Here is a 24,651-nt window from a genome sequence, read left to right on the forward strand (position 1 = left end):
AATTCTGGCTAAGGGGCCGTCCATAAATGAAGTCACGCACCTGGGGGGGTGGGGGGCAGACATTTGTGACGATGTGTGACGAGGGGGGGGGTGAGAAATGCGCAACTTTGAATAGACAACAGCTTATATATAAGCTCCTAGCTTGGTAGTGTCTCATTCTTCACCTGAAGACGGCTGCTTGCGTTGTAGCCGAAACGTCGTGAGAATTTTTTTATTTTATGTTTTCTTTTTATTATTTTATTACTTCCCTTCTACGTGACTTTACCGAAAGAAGTTCTACTTATTTAGAGCGTGCACGGCGGGTAGGACGGTGACGTCATGTCCCCCTGGGGTATTTAGGCGGGGACCCATGACGTGTAGCAGGAGTCCGTGAAGATGGAAGTTGGAACCAGGGTAGGGGGGAAATTAGCGCCAGGATAGAGCAGCCTGTGTAAGTGCTAGAAATTCCCAGTACCCTTCCCTTGGTGTGTAGAGTGCGGCTAATAAGAGATGGGAACGTGTGCCTGCAGTTGGGAACAGCCCAGCCTCCGCCGAAGGCTAGAGGGTTAGAGCCCCACCTTGTCACCAGGCGGTGATGGGCGAGCCCCCGTCCGGGGCAGGCGAGGGGAAGCCGTGCCGGGGGGTAAGAATAATGGGAGACAGTTCACGTGCATGCCAGAGTTCTGACGCGTACCTTAACGGGTGTAGGCGTCGGGTGTGGAGTGTAGGCAGCGAGTGGGCCGTACTCAGCATGTAAGCAGAATCGTGTGTGAAGAAGAGTGTTGAATAAAACTGGCGCAAGCCCTTACATGAAGCTCCGTCTGGATCTACAAGTCTCCAATGGTGTCAAGCTTAACCACACAACAAATGTAACTCATCAGGCCCTCACGGTGTAAACAAGTGCCAGCTCCAGCCCTTACTATCCACTCCGTCTCTCTACTGGCCTATGCACGTGCTTTGAAATAAGGCTTTGCCCGAAACGTCGCCCAATTGTTTCATTTTAAGTTTTGCCTACTCTTGCGTCGCATTACGACGCTACTTGTTTTGAACTTCTTTCGCACCGTACGTAGCTAATCGGAGGTGCGGGAAATGACAGTATCGCGGAGGTGCATTGTACGTGGTCAGAAATTATGGGAGAAAACGGAACCAGGGGAGATCACACAAACTCCTTGTAGATAGGAATCGAATCCAGGTGTCACGTGATGTTAAGGCACACGTCGTTACCACGGGGCGGTCTTGTCACACGTAGTAAATGTGGCCTACAGCGTCCTCTCGTGGGAGACATCGTACACTACAATAATCTTCAAACCTCATCTGTTTTGGCTGCATATTTGGACGGTCTTATGACCAGTTCACTCAGAACACCAAGTGGGTCTCGCAAGCCAAGCAGGTAGCAGCCTGGATATTCCCCGAATTGGCAACCGCGATGCACAACAGGTGTTATCGACTGCTTCGGGGCCATGTCAGAAGGTGGCATTGCAACATCATTTGTTGAACTGCATTTTCAGTCCGTGTTCCCCTGGATTCACAAACCCACAGTTGATCAACGTGCCAAAGTACCATCATTAAAAGCTACGACCTGTACGCATGTGGAGTCGGCCGTCAATGCTACACTCGGTTAAATGAAATTGTCAATGAGATGAGACGTAGACGCAAAGTGAAGGCAACACGGGGAGGGGGGGGGGGTTACAAATGCGCGAAACAAAACATGCGTGAAAACACGCAGAGCTGAAAAAAATACGACGTAAAATTAACTACGAGCATATCAGGAGCCACCACCATGGCGCTCTGAGAAGACATTTGAGGCAAATATTTAAAGGAAACTGAATCTTAAAGTTAAAATATGGAATTATGGATTTAAATGCAGCCAATTTTAGTCAATGGGTATCAACACAAATGAGAACAGGAAGTTAACGAAACTACCACGCAAACGAAGGCATCACCACATTGTCTCAAGCATTAGTTCATTGCAAATTAAATAAACCTTCAGACACCACCAAAAAAACGTAGACAAATAAAAATCACGAAACATCCCAAGTGTCGAGCTGTGGTCTTTTATTGATCAAAATCCCGCATTACAGATCGAGTGACCCTCTCACTTCTTCTTGGGTTCAATACCGCCGTCCTCCGCCGCCTCCTTGGCGCGCTTGGCGCGGATGCCAAAGAGCCTGGCATGGCTGCGAGCCACGCGCAGGGTGACGAACGCCTTGAAGTTCTTCTCATCCTCCGTGATCTTGCGCGCCTTCTCCACCCTCTGGTGCTGTGGGACGAGAGTTTTGGTGGAAAGGAGATGGGGGGGGGGGTGCGGGATGGGTTGGTATTTAATTAATTATAAGCAAACATATAAACATTGGATGTTACAATACGCATTGCCGTCTCTTCAGAAGACCTTTCCACCGTCTGAAAACACGGGGAATTTCACACGACTGGATAATTAAGTGCAATTTAATCTATATATAACATATGGTTGCTTCATCTTGTAGCTACCTATCCACATTGCCGTGAGTCGTTTTAAAAGAACTAGAGAGGCCATCTTTACAGGACACAACTGACACTTTGCAAATTTTTTATGAAGTTAATGCACCACTCATTAGTCTTTCTTCAAACTCATGACGAACAGCCACTAAGACAACCGAGGTGTAGCTAGAACGTAAGCACTGCCATTTGGGATGCATCGTCCTTTGAACTCTTAATGCAAAGTTACTGCTTTAACATCCGAAGCGTGAGCAAGTGCCACTTCTCGCTAGCATGTGTAGCCGTAGTGACTAGACTACAAAATGCCACTGCATCATCGGTCGTCAGACAAATCAGGGTTCAGACGGATTTTCATCAACGAGGTACAGAGATTCCGGAGAAGCTGTCATCACACGACCGATAAATGTCAGAGCAGTGGAAATAAACCGTTCATTTCGTCAAATAATCGAGCGAAATGCACTCGAGTTTACCCTAAACGAGGTGCTTTAAAAAAGCAGAACCCCTGACAAAATTACAAATAGGCACGAATGACAAAATGATGTGCAACAGATGTTACGGATGAACACTGCATGAAAGCACAAGTATATATACGACTCCGTTTGTATAGCTTTAGACACCACAAACATGACGATAATAGCAGCACACGTACCTGTGAAATCGGCATCACCGTTCCCTTCAGCTGTGTGGCCAGCTTGAGCTCCTCGGGCTAGAATGAGAGAAACAGAATCGGTGAGAGAGGCAACGTTTCACAAGACCACTTCTTGATCCATTTCACAAGATCCTTCAAAACACAGCGATTGCACCGCGTGTGAAAAGTAGCAAGAACAATTATAGAAAACGCGGCATGGCTCCCACTGCTGGAAAACAGCTGAAATACACCTTACATGATTGTTGCCATGGTGGAAAGGGAGGGGGGGCGCAACTGGTGTGTACATGCACAATCCTTGTGTCAATAAACTTGCTCCATGACATGATCAGCTAACAAGGCAAGACGTTATTTTAAAACCAACAAAGTTAACCTTTAAGCAGACATGCACTTTGAAACCTTCACCACCTTCAAACACATTTGTTTGAGAGTGGAACTGCATTTACATGCATATTTACATAGGGTGCAGAAACTCTTGGTGCATGGGAAAATGCTGCACCCAGCCTTAAATGCAGTTGACAAGGGAAATCTTCAGCTTAAGCATTAAACAAACTTCTAGCAAGGTGTGAAAGTCCACCGGCTTCACTCAGGACGTTAAATATCCCAACGCCATCAGCAAGGGTAGACCATTGTGTAATGGCATGATCCAAATTTGAAAAAAATTACATGCAAAATTAATACATGGCATATTCTTAGGTTTTTTTTGGTAAAGTCACGTAGGTAAAAAATTTAAATTAATAAAAGTAAAATATAATAAAAATCAAGACGTTTCGGAGTACAGCTATCGTGCTGTGACGGTTCCACCTGAAGACGGAAGCTTGTGTTGCCTCCGAAATGTCGTGATTTTTTTAAAATTAATTTTTTTACCTACATGACTTTACCGAAAAAACCTAAGAATATGAATCCTTGCAGTCACGAAAGCTTCAAATTTAGAATTAATACATGGCAATCATCACACCTCTCCCCAACTGCGAAAACATGGCAGGACTCTCCTGAAAACAGCCACGAGACTCTGCGAGGCTTTCCTGGGGAACCAAGCATAGTAATAATAACGAAGCAACACGCACCGAGCTGTCTCCCTTGGCAGGCTTGGCGGCCCTCTTGGGGAAGAGGATGAGCTTGGAGCGGTAGATCTTGAGACGCTGCACGTTGGCCTGCAGGGACTCTGTTGACTTGTTGCGCCGCCGGTGATCCACAGCGATGCCGATTGTGCGAGCCACCTTGCGGTTGATGCCGGCAGCCTGGAGAAAAAACACAAAGGGTTCCATATAAAGCAGTGTTCTTCATTGCAAGGCAGCCCCTGGTGGCCATGAGTGCAGCCCCTCACCAATGTATTACACTGGTCACTCTTTTTCTGGCATAAGGTATTCCAACGGTTTTTAAGGTAATTTTGGGGTGCCGATTCCAAATCGGGCATCAGTTTTTGTCTATCACATCAGGTTTTTGAGATATCAAATATTGCATTTTCAATAAAAACTGCAGAAGAAAAATATTAAATAAATGTGGATATCTACATAAAATGATATAAACACACGATCCTAAAAATACAGCACCATATTTTAACACTAAAGCAGTCACTGACTCGCAACAACTTGCAATCATAAGTGACGGAGTTAATTTAGGGTAAAATCAATGAAAATGGGTTATGCCGATAGCATAAAATGAGATGTGATAGAGCAAATCTGAGATCAGATTTGGAATCGGCACCCTGAAATTAGTCTAAAACAGCTGCAAAAGTCCAGGCCAGATTTTTTTTGTTGACCAGTTATCAATGAAAGTGCCTCCCTTTTGAAAATTAGCGAAGAACGCCGAGCAATAAAGCATTAAGCGACATGGCCGCAATGTTGTTGTACAAGCACAGACAACAATTTCTACATATGCCATATATACTCGAGATTTTTAACAAAGAAAAAATTGTCGGCTTACATTAAGGGAACTAAATGTGTTTTCTGGAAGAGATCACAAGTTTCATAGCCTTGGTATCCCCATCATGTGCTGATGAAGTTGAATTGAGAACATCTGGCTAGCTTTGCATGTGTTGTACATAGAGAAGTAAACACACATACAAACAAAATTTGAAGAACCGATTGACAGACTGTTGAAATCAGATGTTTATGGAAGTGTACAATACCGATGTCAGAAAACAAAACTTCAACAGATGGGTGCCATTCACATTTTCAGAAGCAAATTCCGCTTCATCCAACCCTGCCATGCTGGGGGATTTAACTGGTGACCTCTGGATTCCAAGTCCAGTGGACTAACCATTCCACCATGGCAGCTTCCCCCCAACATCTATGCAACAGGTGGTCAAAACAAAGCCATGAAAGCCCATTTAAATTTACCAAAATCACCAATACAATTTACTCCCTCTCAACCTTTTCCCATGTAAAAGGCAGAAACAGAGAGAAGTAAAGTTGGATGACCACCGAAGGGGGGGGGGGGGGGGGAGACGTGAAACGACAGACGCGCACAGGTGCTCACCTTCAGCTCCTCGAGGGAGAATCCGCGCCCGGAGCGCACCTTGGTGTGGTAACGCACCGTGGGGCAGCGCACGACGGGCCTGAGGTCACCTCCCACTGGCCTGGGGGCGATCTTCCGGGCCTTCGCAAGACGATTCTTGCGCCTATGGGACCACGCGCACAACTGCGTTGGTCAAACCTTGGTTGTTGATGATGGAACGTGGCTTGCAAAACCCATCGCCGGTTTTAGGAACTCACCTTTTTTTCTGATTTAACGCACGGCGCGCACTCATTACCTTGTATTTATATCGCAAGGTATAATCAAGGTATAATGGATGGTGACATGGTGCCCGCTGCAACTAAATATGTAAACAACAAAACTACAATTATAACAAATTGCTTTAAAACTACATCTTATAATAGTAGTGCATGCCACCATGGAGCAAGATAGTGGGTGGGTTTTACTGCTGTCAGACAAAAAGGGTTCGAGGGTATCATCAACAGATGTACAGAGATTCCGGAGAATGTCATCACCCAGCAGAAGATTGCCACCCCTTACCTTGAGTCCTACACTTCACAAGTAATTTATTTTAAATCGCTTTGCCGTTGCAGTGGTTACGAATTGTTGCAGTGGTTGAGTGCTCTGAAGAGAAAAACATGGTTCACCTAAACTGTCCCAGCTTGGTGTACAAGTGGAAATATTCACTCCAAAAATGGACAATGCCAACCTTTAAAAAAAACTATTTACTTTTATATGCACAAGCCCATTTCGACAAGTCGTATTTTTCAAGACCCTTAGCCATACAATCTGTGTAGGCCAATCATATAAATGGGTTTGATTCATAATCCGTAGAGGCTTTTGGGTTAGATCGCGTAAATATATGCGTCGTTAAAACCCACCACCACCCAACAGCCAACTAGTAAGGGTTGTCACGTAAACAGAACGTGCCAATTCGTCACTAGTACAGCACGGACTTAAAGAGACCAAAAATGTACTGTAAAAGACATTAGCAAACACGAATCACCAACGCGTGCTAAACACTTGTTAAGTAGTTTGGCCCTTTCAATTACAATATCGGTGCCACCGACCCAACATGCGCAGCGGGGGACTTGGTAACGTAGGTGGCGTGGTGGTGCAAGTCCAAGTAGGATCACGCTGTATTCCCATATGTCCTGAAGCAGAAGATTTTTGCTGGATCCAATCACATTTGCAAATTTGATTTGTAATTTTGATCATTACCTGTGTATCGATAGTCTAATTTTAATGCGCCATTTTATTGAGGGACTGTTATCTCGGTGGGGTCTGGGAGTGTGTTGTTGTTGCTTTCTGCTGCCTTGCCCAACAATAAATAAGACATGTTATTTATATTTAGTGACTTGCTTATCGGTTTTTTTTCTTTATTTAGCCCTATCGTTTCTGCTGTATTGTTTGCTGTTGTGACTCGCCGACTCCCCGTGCCCCGTACCGGACATCCGTGGACGAATTAAAGAGGGCTTCATAGCTAATCGGATTCCTCCTCCAGATTCGGACCCCGACGCGCGCCATGCGAAAACATGCGACACTCGGGTGGGCCCACTCTTTGGTTCTTTCGGTAAAGTCACGTAGGCCACGTGGCAACTCGGGTGACAGTATACCTCACCTGCGCTCCTTGCGGGCGGGCTGGTTGAACCACGTGCGCACCCTCTTCTGCCAGTCCTTGTGGAAATGCGCATTTGGGATCATGTTGTTCCGCTTGGGCGCCATGCTTGCGTTTTGTTAGTCGGCCCTGCGAAACCCACACAAACACGTAAATCCAACGTTCCTACCAAAGCGATTAGCTACGTCCGACGCGAAAGAAGTTCAACGTACAGTACATAGACTGGACTTAGGTTAAAACGAGCTTCATAGCTCATGGGATTCCTCCAGTATACATAAATATTATTCTGATACACGTAATGTGTTAAGGCAAAACACAACCACAGCTGGTCACGTGCTTAACACCATTTTGGTAACACCCACTCGTGCAGATGATTGTGTGTACATCCATGTACACACCAGCGTGACGGAGACTAAACCAAAAATTATGTTTTGGGCAAACTCGAAGAGCAAAGATAGTGGGTGGGTTTTACTGCTGTCAGACAAAAGGGTTCGATGGTATCATCAACAGATGTACAGAGATTCCGGAGAATGTCATCACCCAGCAGAAGATTACCACCCCTCATCGCCTACTCTCCAGGAGTTGCCCGTCAACCCACTAGTCAAAACCAGTGAAGATAAAGCCCCCTAACATTGCTCTCGTGCTCCTGCGGGCATTTAAAAAAAATCCCGCGGTAGCTTTAAGAACCCCCTCCAACCCCACGCGCGCCCATCCCAACATCAGCAGCGGCCACGGTCAATCCACTGCTGGACAAAGGGCCTCTCACCACACCAAAGTCAACGCCACAATCACAAGTTATTTATACCGAAGGAATCCTGATGAGCCATGAGCTTCCCCCCCCCCCCCACTACAGACGTCCAGGTCAGAACGTTACAAACGCACGGCTAGGATTTGCAGACGAGGTGTTACGAACACTCGAGATCCGTGCACGCATTTTGGCTGCCCACTCCCTCCCACGTCCCCTATTCTTCACCATCACAGCCAGCATGGATGATGGCATCTTCTAGCACCGCCGCGTGCCAAAGCCCGCGTACGTTTATAAAGTTTTGTCGTCGTTGTTAAACCCGCGTGGTACATCTAATGTACGTCTCCGCAACACGTGGGCGGCAACACGGTGGATTGAACCAGTGCTGCCCGAGTCGAGTTACTGTACGAAGGTTATCGCTTAAATCAATTCACGCAGATTCTGGCCTTACGATTCACTCTCGATTATCGTCTTTTTCCCCACGTTTCCCTCGCATATCACATGTCCGTCTCTTTTACGATTCAGCAAATCGAACCCACAGGAGACAGGACGGAAAATAAACTCGGAGAGCCCAACATTCACGATGCACGCACGAATCGATATCGCATGGAGGCAAAGCGAGGAGGGAAGAGAGAGGGAGGACGCGACACGTCTCCATCCAGCTCGCGCGAATCCCAACATCTCCCTTCATCCGCGCCGACCGCGCCGCTAAACGTCGCGGCTCCTTGAGCTCTCCGAGCGTGGCCGTGGCGCGGCGTGCGGAGCGCGGGCGACCGCGGATGGACGCCGATTGCGAAGGAGCCACGGAGCGCAACTCACCGCTGGCGAGAATGGCCGCGCCGGAAAAGGGACCCGCGCACGGAATTGTGGGGGGTTTAAGGCGTCGGTTTGGGATCACGCCCGAGCTATCGCGAGATTTGGGCCGAGGGCGCTTCTCGTGACGAGCAAGTCTCGCGAGACTTAATTGGCCCCGCCTTTAAAGGGACTGCGTTGCGAACCATGCAGGGTTTGCCATCGCATACAGGACCTGTCAATCCCTTATCAGATAAATTCAGACCTTATTGATCAACCCCGTGCCTCTTATAAATCTCAACGTTCATCCTATACACGAAACTATGCACTACACTATAAACTCCACTATACAGTACACTATACACTACACTATTATACACTACTATACACTACACTATACACTACACTACTACATGCCTGTCAACCCCTTATCATACCAATTCAGACCTTATTGGTCAACCCCGTGCCTCTTGTGAATCTCAACGTCCTATACACGCCACTATACACTAAACTATAAACTCCACTATACAGTACACTATACACTACACTGCTATACACTACACTATACACTACACTACTACATGCCTGTCAACCCCTTATAGAAATTCAGACCTTATTGATCAACCCCGTGCCTCTTATGAATCTCAACGTTCATCATATATACGACACTATACACTAAACTATAAAAGCTCATCAGCGAGCCCCATGACCACACAGCCCAGCTTCCACAACACAGAGCTCATCGGCGAGCCGACGACCACACAGCCCAGCTTCCACAACACAGAGCTCATCAGCAAGCCCACAAGCACACTGCCCAGCTTCCACAACACAGAGCTCATCAGCGAGCCCACAAGCACACTGCCCAGCTTCCAAAACACAGAGCTCATCAGCGAGCCCACGACCCCATTTCCCAGCTTCCACAACACAGAGCTCATCAGCGAGTCCACCACCACCCTGTCCAGCTTCCACAACACAGAACTCATCAGCAAGCCCCAGCACCACGCGGCACGGCTTCAACAGCACAGAGCTCATCAGTGAGCCCACAACCACACCGCCCAGCTTCCACAACACAGAGCTCATCAGCGAGCCCACAAACCACACCGCCCAGCTTTCACAACACATAACTCATCAGCAAGCCCCAGCACCACGCGGCACGGCTTCAACAGCACAGAGCTCATCAGTGAGCCCACAACCACACCGCCCAGCTTCCACAACACAGAGCTCATCAGCGAGCCCACAAACCACACCGCCCAGCTTTCACAACACAGAACTCATCAGCAAGCCCCAGCACCACGCGGCACGGCTTCAACAGCACAGAGCTCATCAGTGAGCCCACAACCACACCGCCCAGCTTCCACAACACAGAGCTCATCAGCGAGCCCACAAACCACACTGCCCAGCTTCTACAACACATAACTCATCAGCAAGCCCCAGCACCACACGGCACGGCTTCAACAGCACAGAGCTCATCCGTGAGCCCACAACCACACCGCCCAGCTTCTACAACACATAACTCATCAGCAAGCCCCAGCACCACACGGCACGGCTTCAATAGCACAGAGCTCATCCGTGAGCCCACAACCACACCGCCCAGCTTCCACAACACAGAGCTCATCAGCAAGCCCCACCACCACACGGCACGGCTTCCACACCACAGAGCTCATCAGCGAGCCCACCACCACACTGCCCAGCTTCCACAACACAACTCATCATCGAGTCCACAACCACCCTGACCAGCTTCCATAACAGAGCTCATCAGCAAGCCCACGACCCCATTTCCCAGCTTCCAAAACACATAGAGCTCATCAGCAAGCCCCACCACCACATTGCCCAGCTTCCGTCTTCCACGGCTAGAATGGGCAGCACTTGTCCGGTTCGACACAAACCACAGAAAAATCGGACGCCTAATGCACAAGTGGAAGATCAAAGCCTGTCTTGATCTCCTGTGCGGGACTGCGGCTATGATCTGAAAACCATGGACCACATTACATCGCACTGCCCCAGTTTACATTTAAAGGTCCTGGGTGAGAGGATGTATCTGCAGTTCACCGACTCTCAAAACAATGAAATAGTTACATCACTGAGAGGGGAATTTCTATTAGACTAATACATTTGAAAGTTAATCTTAATTGTCCACACAAAAGAGTGTAGGATTTACGGGTCTTTACAGACAGGGCAATGCGTATCCACCCATTTAGGTCACATTGTATAGGCGGGAGTGACTTGTGTGACTCTGCCTCAGTGTTTCGATTTAAAGCTTTCGTGGCTGCAGGGATTCATCTTCTTGGTTCTTTCGGTAAAGTCACGTAGAATGCTTGCGTTGTGGCCAAAACGTCGTGAGAAATATTTTATTATTTTATTATTTCCATTCTACGTGAATTTACCGAAAGAACCAAGAAGATGCCTCAGTGTTCTTCACTCATTTTCAGAGCGGGGGTGGCGGGGGGGGCACTTTCGCCGATAACTCTTCATTTTATTTTACCATGGAAGGCCCACTGAGCCACACCGATCTTTTTCAGAAGCGACCTGGCTATCACGAATGATAGCTCAACGAAGACACGAGTGTGTGCGGGCCGCCAAGCATTTGAAACAATTGGGGGGTTTGACAGCAGCGCGATTATGATGGGAGGGTGGGGGGTGTTGTCACGTGTTGTGTATTGTCGGGGGCCGCACGTAAGGCCCACCAGTGGTCTGCGGGCCTCGCAATGCAGAGCACTGCTCTACCCTGTTTCGCAACCTCCGTAGTGAGCAGCAGATGGCAGTGCAGCATTATCCATTGTCCTGCATTGCACACCACCCGCACATGCTCACCGCCTTTGTAAGCCAGCAACAACCAGAGAGAATTGTGCAGTATGGTTAATCTTATTGTTTCTTTCGGTAAAGTCACGTAGAAGGGAAATAATAAAATAATAAAATATAAAACATTATAAAATAATTCTCACGACGTTTCGGCCACAACGCAAGCAGCCGTCCTCAGGTGAAGAACAGGTCTGTCGGGAAGACAGCGTCTGAGGACGGCTGCTTGCGTTGTGGCCGAAACGTCGTAAGAATTATTTTATTATGTTTTATTATTTATTATTTTATTATTTCCCTTCTACGTGACTTTACCGAAAGAACCAAGAAGATGAATCCCTGCAGTCACGAAAGCTTTAAATCGAAATTCAGTATGGTTAAGTTACCCCCATGACCGACAGTTTCTCGGTCGTGGTGGCCTTTGTCAAGCAGTAACTTGACAATAGGGTTGTACATGTAGATTATTATAAACGGATACATTCTGGATCCTGCATTGATGGGATACTATAAACTTTTTTTTATTTTACCAGGTAAGGTCCACTGGGCTATATAGCTATTTTTCAGAAGTGACCTGGCCACAAATGAAAGCTCAACGAAGTGGCTTATCATGTGGACATTTATAGCAGCCAGATGTTCTAAACGCATGTTGGTTCTAAATGTGGAGGGAAAAACCCAGAAGGACCCGGAGAAAATGTCACGCGGCCACAGGGAGAGAGAGACACTCAAACTCCAAATATTCAACAGCCGTCAGTGTAGGGATCGAACCCTCGACCTCCTGCATACCAGGCGAGGGAGTTGACATCTCGCCACCGCAGCGATTAAATGTTGATGGTGGCCCCTAGATACAACCCGAATGGCAATTTACCACAGGGAAGGTGCAACCCAAATAAGGGGATACATATTACTCGACATATATAAGTGGACGACTGCGGTGGAATGCATCAGTGATTGAACAATTGTTATTAGTATTATTTTTGTGCTTATTGTTTGCAATAATGGCCAATCGTGCCCTAAAAAAACATCAAATGGGATATCTCTCGCAGAGAAGTACAACGCTTCACATGAGAGAACAGTCCATAGCAGTGGATGCCACAGAGCCATCTCTGACATCCCTTCACGTGATCCCGAGGCTATACAATAGGGGCAGCACTTTCCTACCCCGATGACAGTCAAACCGATCATTTTCAATCTAAGAGGTGGAATTTTGCCAAATTAAGTACTGTACAGTATAAAAGGAATTTTAATGTAAATATGTTTTTTTGGTGTGTGTGTGTGTGTGCAGTCATTGGTGACCGGACCGAGACCATCATTATTAACTCACCATGAACTCTCAGCACTCGAGAAACCGATTGAATCGCGGACGACATCCTGAAATCGAACCCAGGATCTCAGCGTTGCCAGGCTCAGCGCTCTGACCTCTGAGCCACCCGGCGCCCTCCTCATTAAAGTGTCTTCAATATCCGGTCGCCCCCCCTCCTCTCTCGCCTACTCCTCCCCCCCACAACCGCATTTTTTACCGAGCAAGCTGGCACACACGCCTAGCTCCAACTATGCTGTCATACACTCACGTTAATCACGTTAATCCTCACAATCATGAGCCACGCACAGCAGATTCACAAATGTCCCCTTGGGGGCCCTGTTAGAGGGGTGGGTTATATATATATTAAAAAAGAAGAGAACACATGGGACTGCGAAGTAAAAATGCATGACATGGCATGATGTGATTGTTTGGCGGTTTAAGAAGAAGCCCCCCTAGGGAAGCATTCGGTGGTTTGAGCCCGCTGGCTGAGAAGGTGGAGGCTGCGTGGATGTCTTCACCTCACCCTGCGGTCGTGCGGCTTTGCAACAAAAAAAATCGCATGACATCACCCGCGTGGAACGCGGCTCGCTGCAGCCGCGGAGCCCACGTGCGTGTGATGTCCGTGGCGCTCTCTCAGTTCGCTATCGGAGCACGAGGCACAGTGTTCACCACCACTAACACACTCGTTTCTGTGTTTGCGAATTCAACCCAGGCACACAAGAATTGTCACGCTACGTGATTAAACACGTGCATGTGGTGACACGGCGTTGGTCGTGGTGCACAAGCGCAAATAACTAAAACACAAATCAACACAAATAAAAAAAAGCCGCTGCTGCTGCGAGGATGACCAGAGTTCGCGTATTGATGCTCCTTGAGGAGGTCAGCGAGGTATCGTAGTCCATTTGTGGCAAGCACTTTGTGTGTAATGGGTGCATGGTGGCTCTCCCCCGCCCGCCACTTAACCAACTTGCACTGACGAACACGGTGAAGCAGACACGGCATGGGGAGGCGTTCAACCATCCTGGTTGGACAAAGATCTCATATTGAATACTTAAATTTTAATTCAATTGCAGAGGAAGCATGGCATGGGGTTATTCCATTGATGATATGCTTTTCATAACGAATGCCACAAAATCAGTGCTGCCACTGTCTCCCATCCGGCCAAGCCTTAGAACACGCTCAGGTGTGGCAGTGAACAGAACTTCTGTATTCTGGGAATGCCTGTGGTGGGCCTGGCTTCTATGGGCTCATCACGCCAGCAAGCCACATCACGTCCACGCCAGGGCTTTTTACAAAACTAAAAAAAATTTAACCGACAGTAGTGAATATGAGACTATTTTTAACAGATTATATCATACAGCCTTTGCCTCGAAGAAGGAACGTCCTTTGCCGGTCTGCGTGCCCTGGCATTTGCGCAGAATCAATCCATGTAGCAGCCCTCTCTTGTGAATCCACTGCTGGATGAGAGCCTAGCAGCAACGCCGTGCGGATCACGGGAGTTATTTGACCATACTTCACCATCAAGGTCAGCGCGGGTTGGTGAATGAGAACATATATCCGGAAGCATAGACGTACAGTACAACAATTTATGTTTTTTCTCGCACTGCTTTCTGCTGCCCACAACGTGACCCCGCAACAGCCGATAGCACCTGTTTTACGCACGGTGATCACCCCATCCAATCACCATCTGAGTCTCATTTACCTTAACCCCCTGGGTGATGTGGTCATAGGCACGATCAATCGACGTACCGATGCATGCATTGCTCCTGAGATTATTTAGATTATTTCGGGGCTATAATTGCCCAAATGACGGGGCCACTTTGTCTAGCTACCATTTGTGGTCAGGTGTCTTCTGAAAAATAAGTTAATATCTCAGTGGGCTTTGCCTGGTAGGGAGGGGATGGTTTAGTTTTATTTGTACGTGTTTCGGTGATTTGTTTACCTTTATTGTACTTTGCACTACTATCATGTTTGTACTGTTTGTTGTTGTAACGTTCTTATCGGCCCTCACTGGACATCTGTGAAAAAGAGCTTCATAGCTCATCAGATTCCTCCAGTATAAACAAATATTCTGATTAATAAGAGACACGTCTGTGTGTGTAGCCTGTGCACGGTGAATGTCCACATTGCCACAAAAAATCATGCGGTTACCGGTAATGCACCCACCCCCCCACACGCAATTTTTACAGCCCGAGTATAAACACAAGGCGAGCGGAATGGCGAGGGCTAACAGGACTTATATAGCAACCTCATACATATTTCACCAGCGTATACATTCAAACACAACCGGACACAGGCACACAAAAATGTATCATTCCGGGAGTGGGACTCGGCAAGACGGTGTCAAGAAGTTCATCTCGAGGAGAGAGAACGGCGGTGCAAGAATTCTAGATTTGAAGTTTTCGTGACTGCAAGGATTCATACTCTTTGGTTTTGTCGGTAAAATCACGTAGGTAAAAAAATTAAATAAATTTAAATGTATAAAAAATAAATTAAATGTATTTTAAAAAATTACCTACGTCACTTTACCGAAAAAACCAAAGAGGGTGGTGTCAAGAAGTTCATCCCGAGTAGAGAGCGCGGCGGTGCAACTGGCGCCATCGATGAACCCGTGCCCTCGGGACGAGTCAGCCTGCCACGTGCTCTTTGAAGATTTTTATTTATTTTTACTGGAGCAATCCGATGAGTTATGAAGCTTTTTAGGCACCTTGTTGTCTCTCGTGTTTGGCTTTTCATAAAATATATATTCAGACATATTCAATGTGTAGCAATGCACAGTGTTTATTTAAAAGTACAACTATTTAACCCTCCCCCAAAATGTAATTCAGCCTCCCTAAAAAAAATACCTGCTGCACATATAAGTGGTCACGATTCACTTTAACAATGTATTTCATTGATGTATAATTAATTGAGCTGCAATATATATTTTCTGTTATTGTGTTTTCATAAATGTAAAGCCAGCTGGGCCAGGATTGGGCAACACCGAGCCCACTTTTCACCCACGGAAACTGAAAAGCAGCACAGGCTTAGCATAACTAACTTAACATTAAACTACACAATAACATAATTAAGAATCACAATTAAGAGACAAACAACATATATCCTATTAACATTACAATATATGTTTTTACTTAAAATGTCATTTATAGTCATAATTAAACCATCTTATAACCAGATCCTATTTGAGCCTTTTTTGTAGTGGTGAATTATTGTGCACCAAATTGCTAGAACCCGCTAATCGGAGGTGTGGGGCAAAGACAAACAACTAAACACACACACAAAAATGATAAAAAACATGAGTTTTCAATCTAGATAATTTTAAAGCACATAGCGCCAGTGGCTTCCTAAAATCGGAAGAGCGTTCCAGACGGCCGCTGAGAAGCGCATCTGAAAGGACGCGCCATTGCGTGATCGTCACTGTTTAATGGCTCAGCCAAAAGCCGCCAATGCTGCTGCTGTTGCTGCGAGGATGACAACCTGAGTTCGTGGGATGATGGTTGATGCTCCTTGCCCAGATTAGCGAGATAAGGGTTACGGACGATGGCCTCAGACACAAGGAACTACAATGCACTTCTTCAGGAAATGCTGGTGCCGGTTTTGCATAACGCGCAAAGCCTGTGTTCATCACGACACTTGTATTATTATACACTGTTATTATTGATACTACACAATTTTATTGAACTTGCCGTGTCTTCTGTTTGTATCTCAATTTTGGAGCTTTCGTGACTGCAGGAATTCTGTTTGAATTCTGTTTGTATTTTTAGGAAGCTTTGACACTTAATATCTTCGCATCTACCGAAGCCTAACGGGCTGTGACTTTCTCTTCTGGATTTGAAGCTTTCGTGACTGCAAGGTTTCATACTCTTAGGTTTTTCGGTAAAGTCACGTAGGTAAAAATAACAATAAAATAAATTAATAATAAATCACGACGTTTCGGAGGCAACACAAGTCTCCGTCTTCAGGTGGGACCGTCACAACTAAATTTACTGTATCGAGTGAAGAGAAATCCAAAAGACAAGATCTTTAACCAGTATTTAAACGTCGTGATTTATTATTATTACTATTTTATTTATTAATTTATTATAATTTTTTACCTACGTGACTTTACCGAAAAACCTAAGAGTATGAAACTTTCTCCCCCGTTGTCGTCTTATTCTTGCTTTTAACAAAAATTTACTCGTTAATTATCGTACATTTTACCTCCCCCCCTCCCTCTTTTTGAAATCACGAATGGTCGCGCCCACCCTCAGACGACAAACGTCTCGTGCAATCACAGTGGCTGTTGCTGTACCCCCAGGGGGTCCGCGCACCCCCAGGGGGTCCGCGTACCCCCAGGCGCTCGGCGTACCCCCGTTTGAGAACCACTGCTCTGGCAAGGGACGTGGCGGGGTAGTTTGGGTACTCTGCGTTCTGAGAGACTCATTACATTCTCCGTATTCTTCTTTCGTAGATGACATTTATTTTAACTGCTGCTGCTGAGCAAAGAAAGGAAGACCTAACAGAGAATGGCTTGACGACGACGTAAGAGATCGGTGCTCGACAGATGTAGCCACGACTTGAGCACAAGGCCGTAATTAGAATATATATTGGGGGGACACATCCCCCCCCCCAATATTCAAATACAGTGTATGCTCAAAATGTCCCCCCCAATATATTGCAGTAAAATATATTTCTGTTTATATGATTGTGGTTATGGTTGTACTTTATTAATCCCGAATCTCTGCCATTACATACAATGAAATAAGAAAAGGTAAAAAAGAAAACACTGAAATGTAATACAATACACTACTAGACATTATTGTAAAAAAATAAATAAAAAGTACATCCTATGTGTTAGTGAATTAAAAAAAAATATTTTAGGCAGGAAATGAGTTTTCAAATTTAGATTTTTTTTCGGGGGGGGGGGACCCCCAGACCCTCTGGAAGATTTGGTCCCCCCAATGTTGACTCCATGGCTACGGCCTTGCTTGAGCATATTGGCACAAGACAGAGGAGAGTGGAAACAAATGACGACAAACGGGCAGGGCCGGATTGAGGTTCTTGTAGGCCCCAGGCACTTCTCTTTAATAGGCCTTTCGTGATCACTTTTATAAGTTGGTACTGCTGCTCCATGGTTACAACTACCTCCGCTCTAACTGTTTTATTTCACGCGTAGGACAACGCCGCCTTTGTCTTCCCTTGCACTACTCTCTGTTGAGGATGAGATTGTGCGAAAAAATAAGCACTTTGAAGATGTTATTGTTAATTTTGCAATGAAAAAAAATTCTCGAAAATGTCATCTCCGGTATTAATTTCTCTTACCTTGTGAAAAACAACGATTGACATGACTCTGCCTCTTTATTTACACACTGTGCCTATCCTTGCTATATACATATATATTTTTTCAAGAAGATGTCTTGGTTTAAAAAAGTTGTTATACAAACAACAAAAACGTGGTCATTTGTTTTCGTAGGCCCTTTAGTTTTTACAGGCCCTAGGCACGATACCTACTGTGCCTATTGGATAATAGAGACCCCGACTCTGGGCTATCGTGATGATGATGATGCTGCTGGTGACATTTCTGTGTAGAGGGCGCTGTGGGTCTTGCCGTGAAAGTCCCACAAAGATTCTGCTGCTGCTGCGGTGGGTTTTCACAATCTCGTTTCCTAGCAATGAGACTGCCCCCAGCCCTCGCCGGACAAGACCCCGTTGTCGCGTGTGACACACCGCCCAAATATGCACCTACAAAAAAAAAGCCGCAGGTGTTTGTTTTTCTTAGTTTCTGGAGTCGCATTCCTTTAAATCTCAACACTACCCCCACCCCCTTGACTCGTGGTTCGTTGAGGATGTTTGTAAAACTGTCTGTCACACAGAGGGACTTAACAAAAAGCGGTTTAAGTTGGTTTACATCAGCTGTGAGCGATGCAATTGATGGTCACTTTTTCAGCAGAGATCTAACGATACCAACAATATCGATTGAGGATCAATGCTTTTTTTTGGTATTCGTATGTGTTGTATGTTATGGGTTCACGTGACCTCTGCGTATAGCACTTGGGTCACGACCTTCATGACAAGGTTAAACAAATTAAGAATCGTTTATCGAATTGGTTTTGCGATCTTGAATCGCTACAATTGTGTTTTTTTGTCATGCCCCTCTTCCCCCCACCGCCCCCCCACACACCCCCTCAATGTCACGAGCCGAATAACTCACTGTAGACTCTCGCAGAGCAGCGCGACTCTCAGCGCTAGCCAACGGCTCCACACGGAAGCAGTTGTCACAGAGCTACATCTGAGATTCCTTTCAAGTGACCTTTGTACCGCAATGTAGAGGGGAAACACACCTCTCCACGTGCTCTGCGAATGAGAGTAATCTAAGTCTTTGTGACAGTCACACCGATATATATATATTTTTTTTATCAAAGCTGGAATATAGCCAAATTAAATGGAGTACCGAAATTCAATGTGTGTGTGTATGTACAGTTATTGGTAACCGGGTTGGAGACCATCAACTTAGCTACACTTGTAACCTCGGTTTAATCGTTTAACAGCTGGAAACATGGGTTCGAATCCAGGATCTTAGTGGTGCCAGCTCATCGCTATGACGTCCGAGCCACCTGGCTACAACTCTGTAATTTAATCACGGGGTTGAAAATACATCACTATAAGAACGCCAACTCATTGGTTGTTGGGTAAAAAAAAGAGGTAATTGGATGAGGGTACTGGGTCTGGAAGTGTCGTCCTTTGGTGCTGATTATAAACGTTCAGCATTGGCACACGTCCCTTCAATTATACATTTCGAATTGTGGACGGCCCCGTTTGCAAATTTGACAAAAAGGACAAACAAACACCCTTATGCCAGTGATACAGACGACTCAATTATCCGTGGGCGGGTTATCCGGGTTGTGGATTAACCATACGTGCTTCATTTAAAAAAAAATAAACCTAAATATCTTCATACGCGCCGGTATTATTAGTATTAGCTGCTCCCCACTCGTTGAGGTTCAGCGACTGAGCTCCCACGTGACCGCAAACATTTCAGAAAGTAAACCGATTACGTTAAGAAGCAATACAAACAGATGACGCGTCTTAGACATTCACCCCCCCCCCCCCATTCTACTGAGCTAAACAGTGAATACCTGCGAATATAGCTTTTAAATGACAAGTTTAGCATGATGCGTGTTTTATCTGGGCCACCACTTTCCCACCCCATTACACCTGATTTTAAATCCCTGTTGGGCTTAATGCCCAAATGAACCACGATACCTCCCTGATCTCGTCAAGGGGAGCATACACCATCATCACACGAACTCCGACCATCCTCACAGCGGCGGCTTTTGGCTGCTGGCCATCGAACAAAGACGGTCAGACCGCATCGCGCGCTTTCAGATGCGCTCCTGCGGCCGTCCGATATTAGAAAGCCATTGGAGTTACGCACTTTAAAGTCGAGATTGAACCCTCATTTCTTTAGAACAGTTTTTTTTGTGTTTCGTTTGTTTGCCTTCCCCGACACCCCGCTATTAGCACGGTTGGCTCCGTACGGTGCGAAAGAAGTTCAACATACATACACAATATGCGTGCAGGGCGGAATAACTGCAAACAAGCACTCGGTTCTACACAGGCACCGTGCTAGCACAGTGCAGAGTGGCCGAGCAATACCTACTTCATCTCACTCGAGATAGACGGGAATAGGGCCTTCGAACAACGAAAAATAGATGCATCTGGTGTCACGCAATAGGAAGAGCACTGGCCCTTCGCAGATACGAGGATTTGCGGACAGGAATTTGACAGATAAGCGACAAGTTGAAGCTTACAAGGGCACTTGGTGTGGAGTGTGTGACGAGGGGTGAGCTTGGGCCAGTCAAGCCACACGATGTGGTGACGAGGTTCCCTTCTCTCTGGGATCAACTCAGGGTCCCTGCTAAAGGACACTGGATGCTCTCCCGTGACCCCGACGCCTGCATGTTCCATCATCACACCTGGTGGCGTATCCCTCCCTCTTCTAGCAGTTAACATCCTCCGCCATCCGTCTTCGTTGCTCCCATCACCCCCTGTCATCCCATATCATCGAATTACATCCCTTGCCTGGTATGCAGGATGTCGTGGTTTCGATCCCGACCCTGAACGCCTGTTGTATATTTGGAGTTTGTACGCCTCTCTCTCTGTCTCTCTCCATGGTCGCGTGGATTTTTCTCCGGGCCCTCCGGTTTTTTCCCTCCACATTTAGAATCAACATCACGCGCCTAGAGCATTGGGCTGCTCTACATGTCCACGTGATGATAAGCCACTTTGTTGTGCTATAACTTTTGGTCAGGTTGCTTCTGCAAAGTCAAGTGAGCCATACCTGGCAGGGTTAAAAAAATAGTTTATAGTTTTTATTGTATCGCATCAATGCAGGGTTATATTTTTATAGTTTACATAACCCCCCTCCATCCATCACCCCACTTATCGTACCTCTCTACAGCTTCCCACTCCATTCCGCATCAAATTCTCCCCACCTAATATCCCCCCCCCCCATCATCATCATACTCTCCGTAATCTCTCTCTATCCCCATCCTACTCCCACCACCACCTCTCCCACCGCCCACCCTCCCAACGACCCAGAATCATCTCCCTCCCAACTCTCCCGATAAATTCCCCCCTCTCAACGACCCAGAATCATCACCACCCCTCCCAACGTCCCAGAATCATCTCCCTCCCAACTCCCTCGATTCATCACCCCCCCAACGACCCAGAATCACCCCCCCTCCCAACTCTCCCGATTCATCTCCCACCCCTCCACGCATCCACCCAACGCCAACCCCGGCCACGTGACCCGTCCGCGAGCGCGCGAAGCCTCGCCACGCCACGCACTACTTGGCGCGCGCGGACTCACACCCCCAACCACCCACCCCCTACTACCCACCCATCGGAGGAAGCGCGCCCGTTGTCGTGGTGCGTTGCGCGCGCGGCGCGTCACGCGGAATGCCGGAGATATCCCTCCGCGCGTCGGTGGCGGCGGTGTCGGCGCACGGGGGGGCGGGGGGAGCGGTTCCGCGCACATCGAAGCAGCGGGCGGCAGCAGAAGCAGCAGCGGCAGCATCGTCGTCGTCGGCTTTCTTCCCCAACGCCTCCCTACAAACTCTGCCATCATAGCTAGCTCTGTCTCTCTCGCTCTTGCAGGCGAGCAAGCGGTGAAAGGAAAGGATCGTGGACGTTCAACGCAGACATCGGCAGCAGCAGCATCAGAGTCGTCACCGCTGCTCGGTTCATGGCTCCACCGCCGCGCACGGAGCCGGGCGGGCGCGAGTGACTCCCGGGTGATTTTACCGTCACCTCGTCACTAACGCCATCGTCGTCGTCGTCATCATCATCATCTCGTCCGCGGGTGGGAACGGCGGTCACGAGTGGCTGCTCCCCCCCCCCTCCCTCCATCGCCTCTTCGACCATCGTCTCGGTCGACAACCTCCATCGCCTCGCTCCCACGTTCACCCACCATCACCTCCTCAATCCTGTTCATCTCTCTCCGTCGTCACCCCCTCGCCTCCACCGCTTTCATCCCTGACCGACGGGGAGTGGTGACGGAGGGCAAGCGGGTCCCCTCTCCCATCACCACCTCCATCATCCTCAACCTCCCCCATCATCATCCTCCATCATCATCCTCCATCCCAGCACCCCACGTCCATCATCACCGCATCACCCTCCATCATCGTGCTCCTCCTTCCACCTCCATCCCAGCACCGGTGAAGAAGGAGGACGAGGAGGACGAGGAGGAGGAGGTTACCCAGGCTGAACCCTTCCCCACGCTCGCCATGGGCTCTTGCGAGAAGGACTTCGCCTCCACGGCGGCCGAGGGGCCACTGCGACTGAGGCGGTCGGGCCCCGGGGCCCAGGACGTGAGGCTGGGGGGGTCCCGGGGGGTCGCTCTGCACGGGGGGGGGCCCCCCACCGGGGTGCCCCGAGAGTTCGAGGCCGCGGGGCCCGGTGGGTACCCCGCGGGGCCCGGTGGGTACCCGGTGGGGCACGGTGGGTACCCCGCGGGGCCCGGTGGGTACCCCCCCGCGGGGCCCGGGGACGTCGCGGCCGTGCTCGCGGGGCTCCGCATCTACGGCGACGGCGGGCACGGCAGGTCAGTTGGTGGCGGCCGGAGGTGGTGGTGGGGGTGTTGTGGGGGGGTTGGGGGTGTTGGTCGGGGGGTGATGGTGGTGGTTGGGGGGGGTGAGTGGTGGTGGTTGGGGGGGGGTGAGTGGTGGTGGGGGGGAGTGGTGGGGGGAGAGTTGTTGGGGGGGTTGTGGTGGTGGGGAGTGGTGGTGTTGGTGGTGGGGGAAGTGGTGTTGGTGGTGGGGGAAGTGGTGTTGGGGGGGGTGAGTGGTGGGGGGAGTGGTGGTGGTGGGGGGAGTGGTGGGGGTAGTGGTGATGGTAGGGGGGAGTGGTGGTGGTGGGGAGAGTGGTGGTGGTGATGGTGGGGGGGGGAGGTGGTGGTGGTGGAGGGAGTGTTGTTGGGGGTGGTGGTGGGGGGAGTGTTGTTGGGGGTGGTGGTGAGAGAGTTGGTGGGGGGGTGGTGTTGGTGGGGGGGTGGTGTTGGTGGGGGGGTGGTGTTGGTGGGGGGTGGTGTTGGTGGGGGGGTGGTGTTGGTGGGGGGGTGGTGTTGGTGGGGGGGTGGTGTTGGTGGGGGGGAGGAGGAGCGGTGGCGCAGCGGTTAGCGCGCCGAACTACGAACCCTGCGACCCGAGTCGCGATTCCCGCTCGCAGCCCGACAACACCCGGTGACGATTATCGGAACCGATCCTGGGCCTCCCCTAGGTCGACTCTGCCTCAAATGAGTACCTGGCGCGGTGTGTAGTAAACATCGTCATTGGGGAGACGAAGGCGGTCGGGCGTGGTGTTGGCCACCCACCCTCTCGTGTGCCGTGTCGGCCTTCGTAGGTGCTCACTAACAGCACTTGCCCCAACAGTCTGTTACAGGCTACCCGGGAGGAGGGGGGGCCTTTGTCTTTGTTGTGTGTGTCTTGTTTTCGAGCGTGTTCATGTGTATGGGCACTGTGTTGGCACAGGTGCCGCATCCTCTGCCAGTCATCTCAGTCATCCCATAAACACCTGGGTCTGTCCCATGACCTCCTGCCGTCGTGTCTACCGGACACTTCAAGTGGCCTCGAAGTGCACCTAGCCTGGCACAAGCGCCGCGGTGACGTCACCGCCACTTTGTGGCTGGCAAATGGCGGCTGTTGTGTTGTCGTTGTGAATGGGAACTTGGATCGGTGTGTGTACGTGTCTGTCTGTGATTGAGTGATTGTGTGTGTGTGCGCCTGTGTATATGGGGAGCGGTAGTGTAGCGGTTAGTTCCATTCCCGCTCACGGCCAACACCGGTGACGATTATCTGAACCGGTCCTGGACCTCCCCTAGGTCGACTCGGCCTCAAATGAGTGCCTGGTGCGATGTGTAAACATCGGCGCTAGGGAGACGAAGGCGGCCGGGCGTGGTACTGGCCACCCACCCCCTCGTGCGCCGTGCCGGCTATCATAGGTGCTTTGCTAACAACACTTGCCCCAACAGTCTATTAAAGGCTACACGGGGGACCTTTGCCTTTTCTGCTATATGTGAGTGATTGTGTGGGGGAGATTGGGCCACATCAGTGTGTGTGCACAAGCATGCTTGTGGGGTCACAGGTCTGCTGGATAAAGGACCCTCCCCATGCAGTAAATCCTTCGCTCACAGTCTCGTCATCCCACAATGGTACACGCATACCTTTCAAACCATACGGTTTACCCATTTTCTTGTGCAGGGAAATCGAGTTTTCAGGTCCGTACAGCGTACAGACGTTTCAATACGGGCAAAAAATAGTTTTGTGTCTATTTGTTTGTGTTTCTCG

The 24,651-nt window shown here is 48.7% G+C and overlaps 2 protein-coding genes and 3 non-coding genes across 5 annotated transcripts in view; 1 reads left to right on the forward strand and 4 right to left on the reverse strand.

Annotated features, from left to right (window-relative positions):
* Window positions 1-2,017: 2,017 nt before the first annotated feature.
* RPL13 (ribosomal protein L13) lies at window positions 2,018-8,906 on the reverse strand. The gene is made up of 6 exons (XM_078617752.1): window positions 8,761-8,906; window positions 7,200-7,325; window positions 5,582-5,723; window positions 4,168-4,341; window positions 3,104-3,160; window positions 2,018-2,239 (listed from the first exon to the last, which is right to left on the reverse strand). Exons 2-6 carry the CDS (start codon window positions 7,301-7,303, stop codon window positions 2,075-2,077), a joined length of 642 nt encoding a protein of 213 aa, XP_078473878.1. The 5' UTR covers window positions 7,304-7,325; window positions 8,761-8,906; the 3' UTR covers window positions 2,018-2,074.
* LOC144735279 (small nucleolar RNA MBII-202) lies at window positions 2,756-2,845 on the reverse strand. Its single transcript, XR_013588603.1, has one exon. It is a non-coding gene; the product is annotated as a small nucleolar RNA MBII-202 (small nucleolar RNA).
* LOC144735278 (small nucleolar RNA MBII-202) lies at window positions 6,013-6,092 on the reverse strand. The gene has a single exon (XR_013588602.1). It is a non-coding gene; the product is annotated as a small nucleolar RNA MBII-202 (small nucleolar RNA).
* Window positions 7,657-7,735, reverse strand: LOC144735277 (small nucleolar RNA MBII-202). Its single transcript, XR_013588601.1, has one exon. It is a non-coding gene; the product is annotated as a small nucleolar RNA MBII-202 (small nucleolar RNA).
* A 12,867-nt stretch (window positions 8,907-21,773) lies between the features above and the next one.
* The window catches only part of LOC144735219 (Wilms tumor protein 1-interacting protein homolog), a 67,807-nt gene continuing 64,929 nt past the window's right edge, over window positions 21,774-24,651 (forward strand). Inside the window, exon 1 of the mRNA XM_078617696.1 lies at window positions 21,774-22,910. Coding sequence (XP_078473822.1) covers window positions 22,594-22,910 — 317 coding nt within the window. The 5' untranslated portion in view covers window positions 21,774-22,593. The remainder of the gene's footprint in view (window positions 22,911-24,651) is intronic.

The sequence above is a fragment of the Lampetra planeri genome, chromosome 54 (assembly GCF_965212315.1).
Source record: "Lampetra planeri chromosome 54, kcLamPlan1.2.h2, whole genome shotgun sequence".
Taxonomy (NCBI): Eukaryota; Metazoa; Chordata; class Hyperoartia; order Petromyzontiformes; family Petromyzontidae; genus Lampetra; species Lampetra planeri.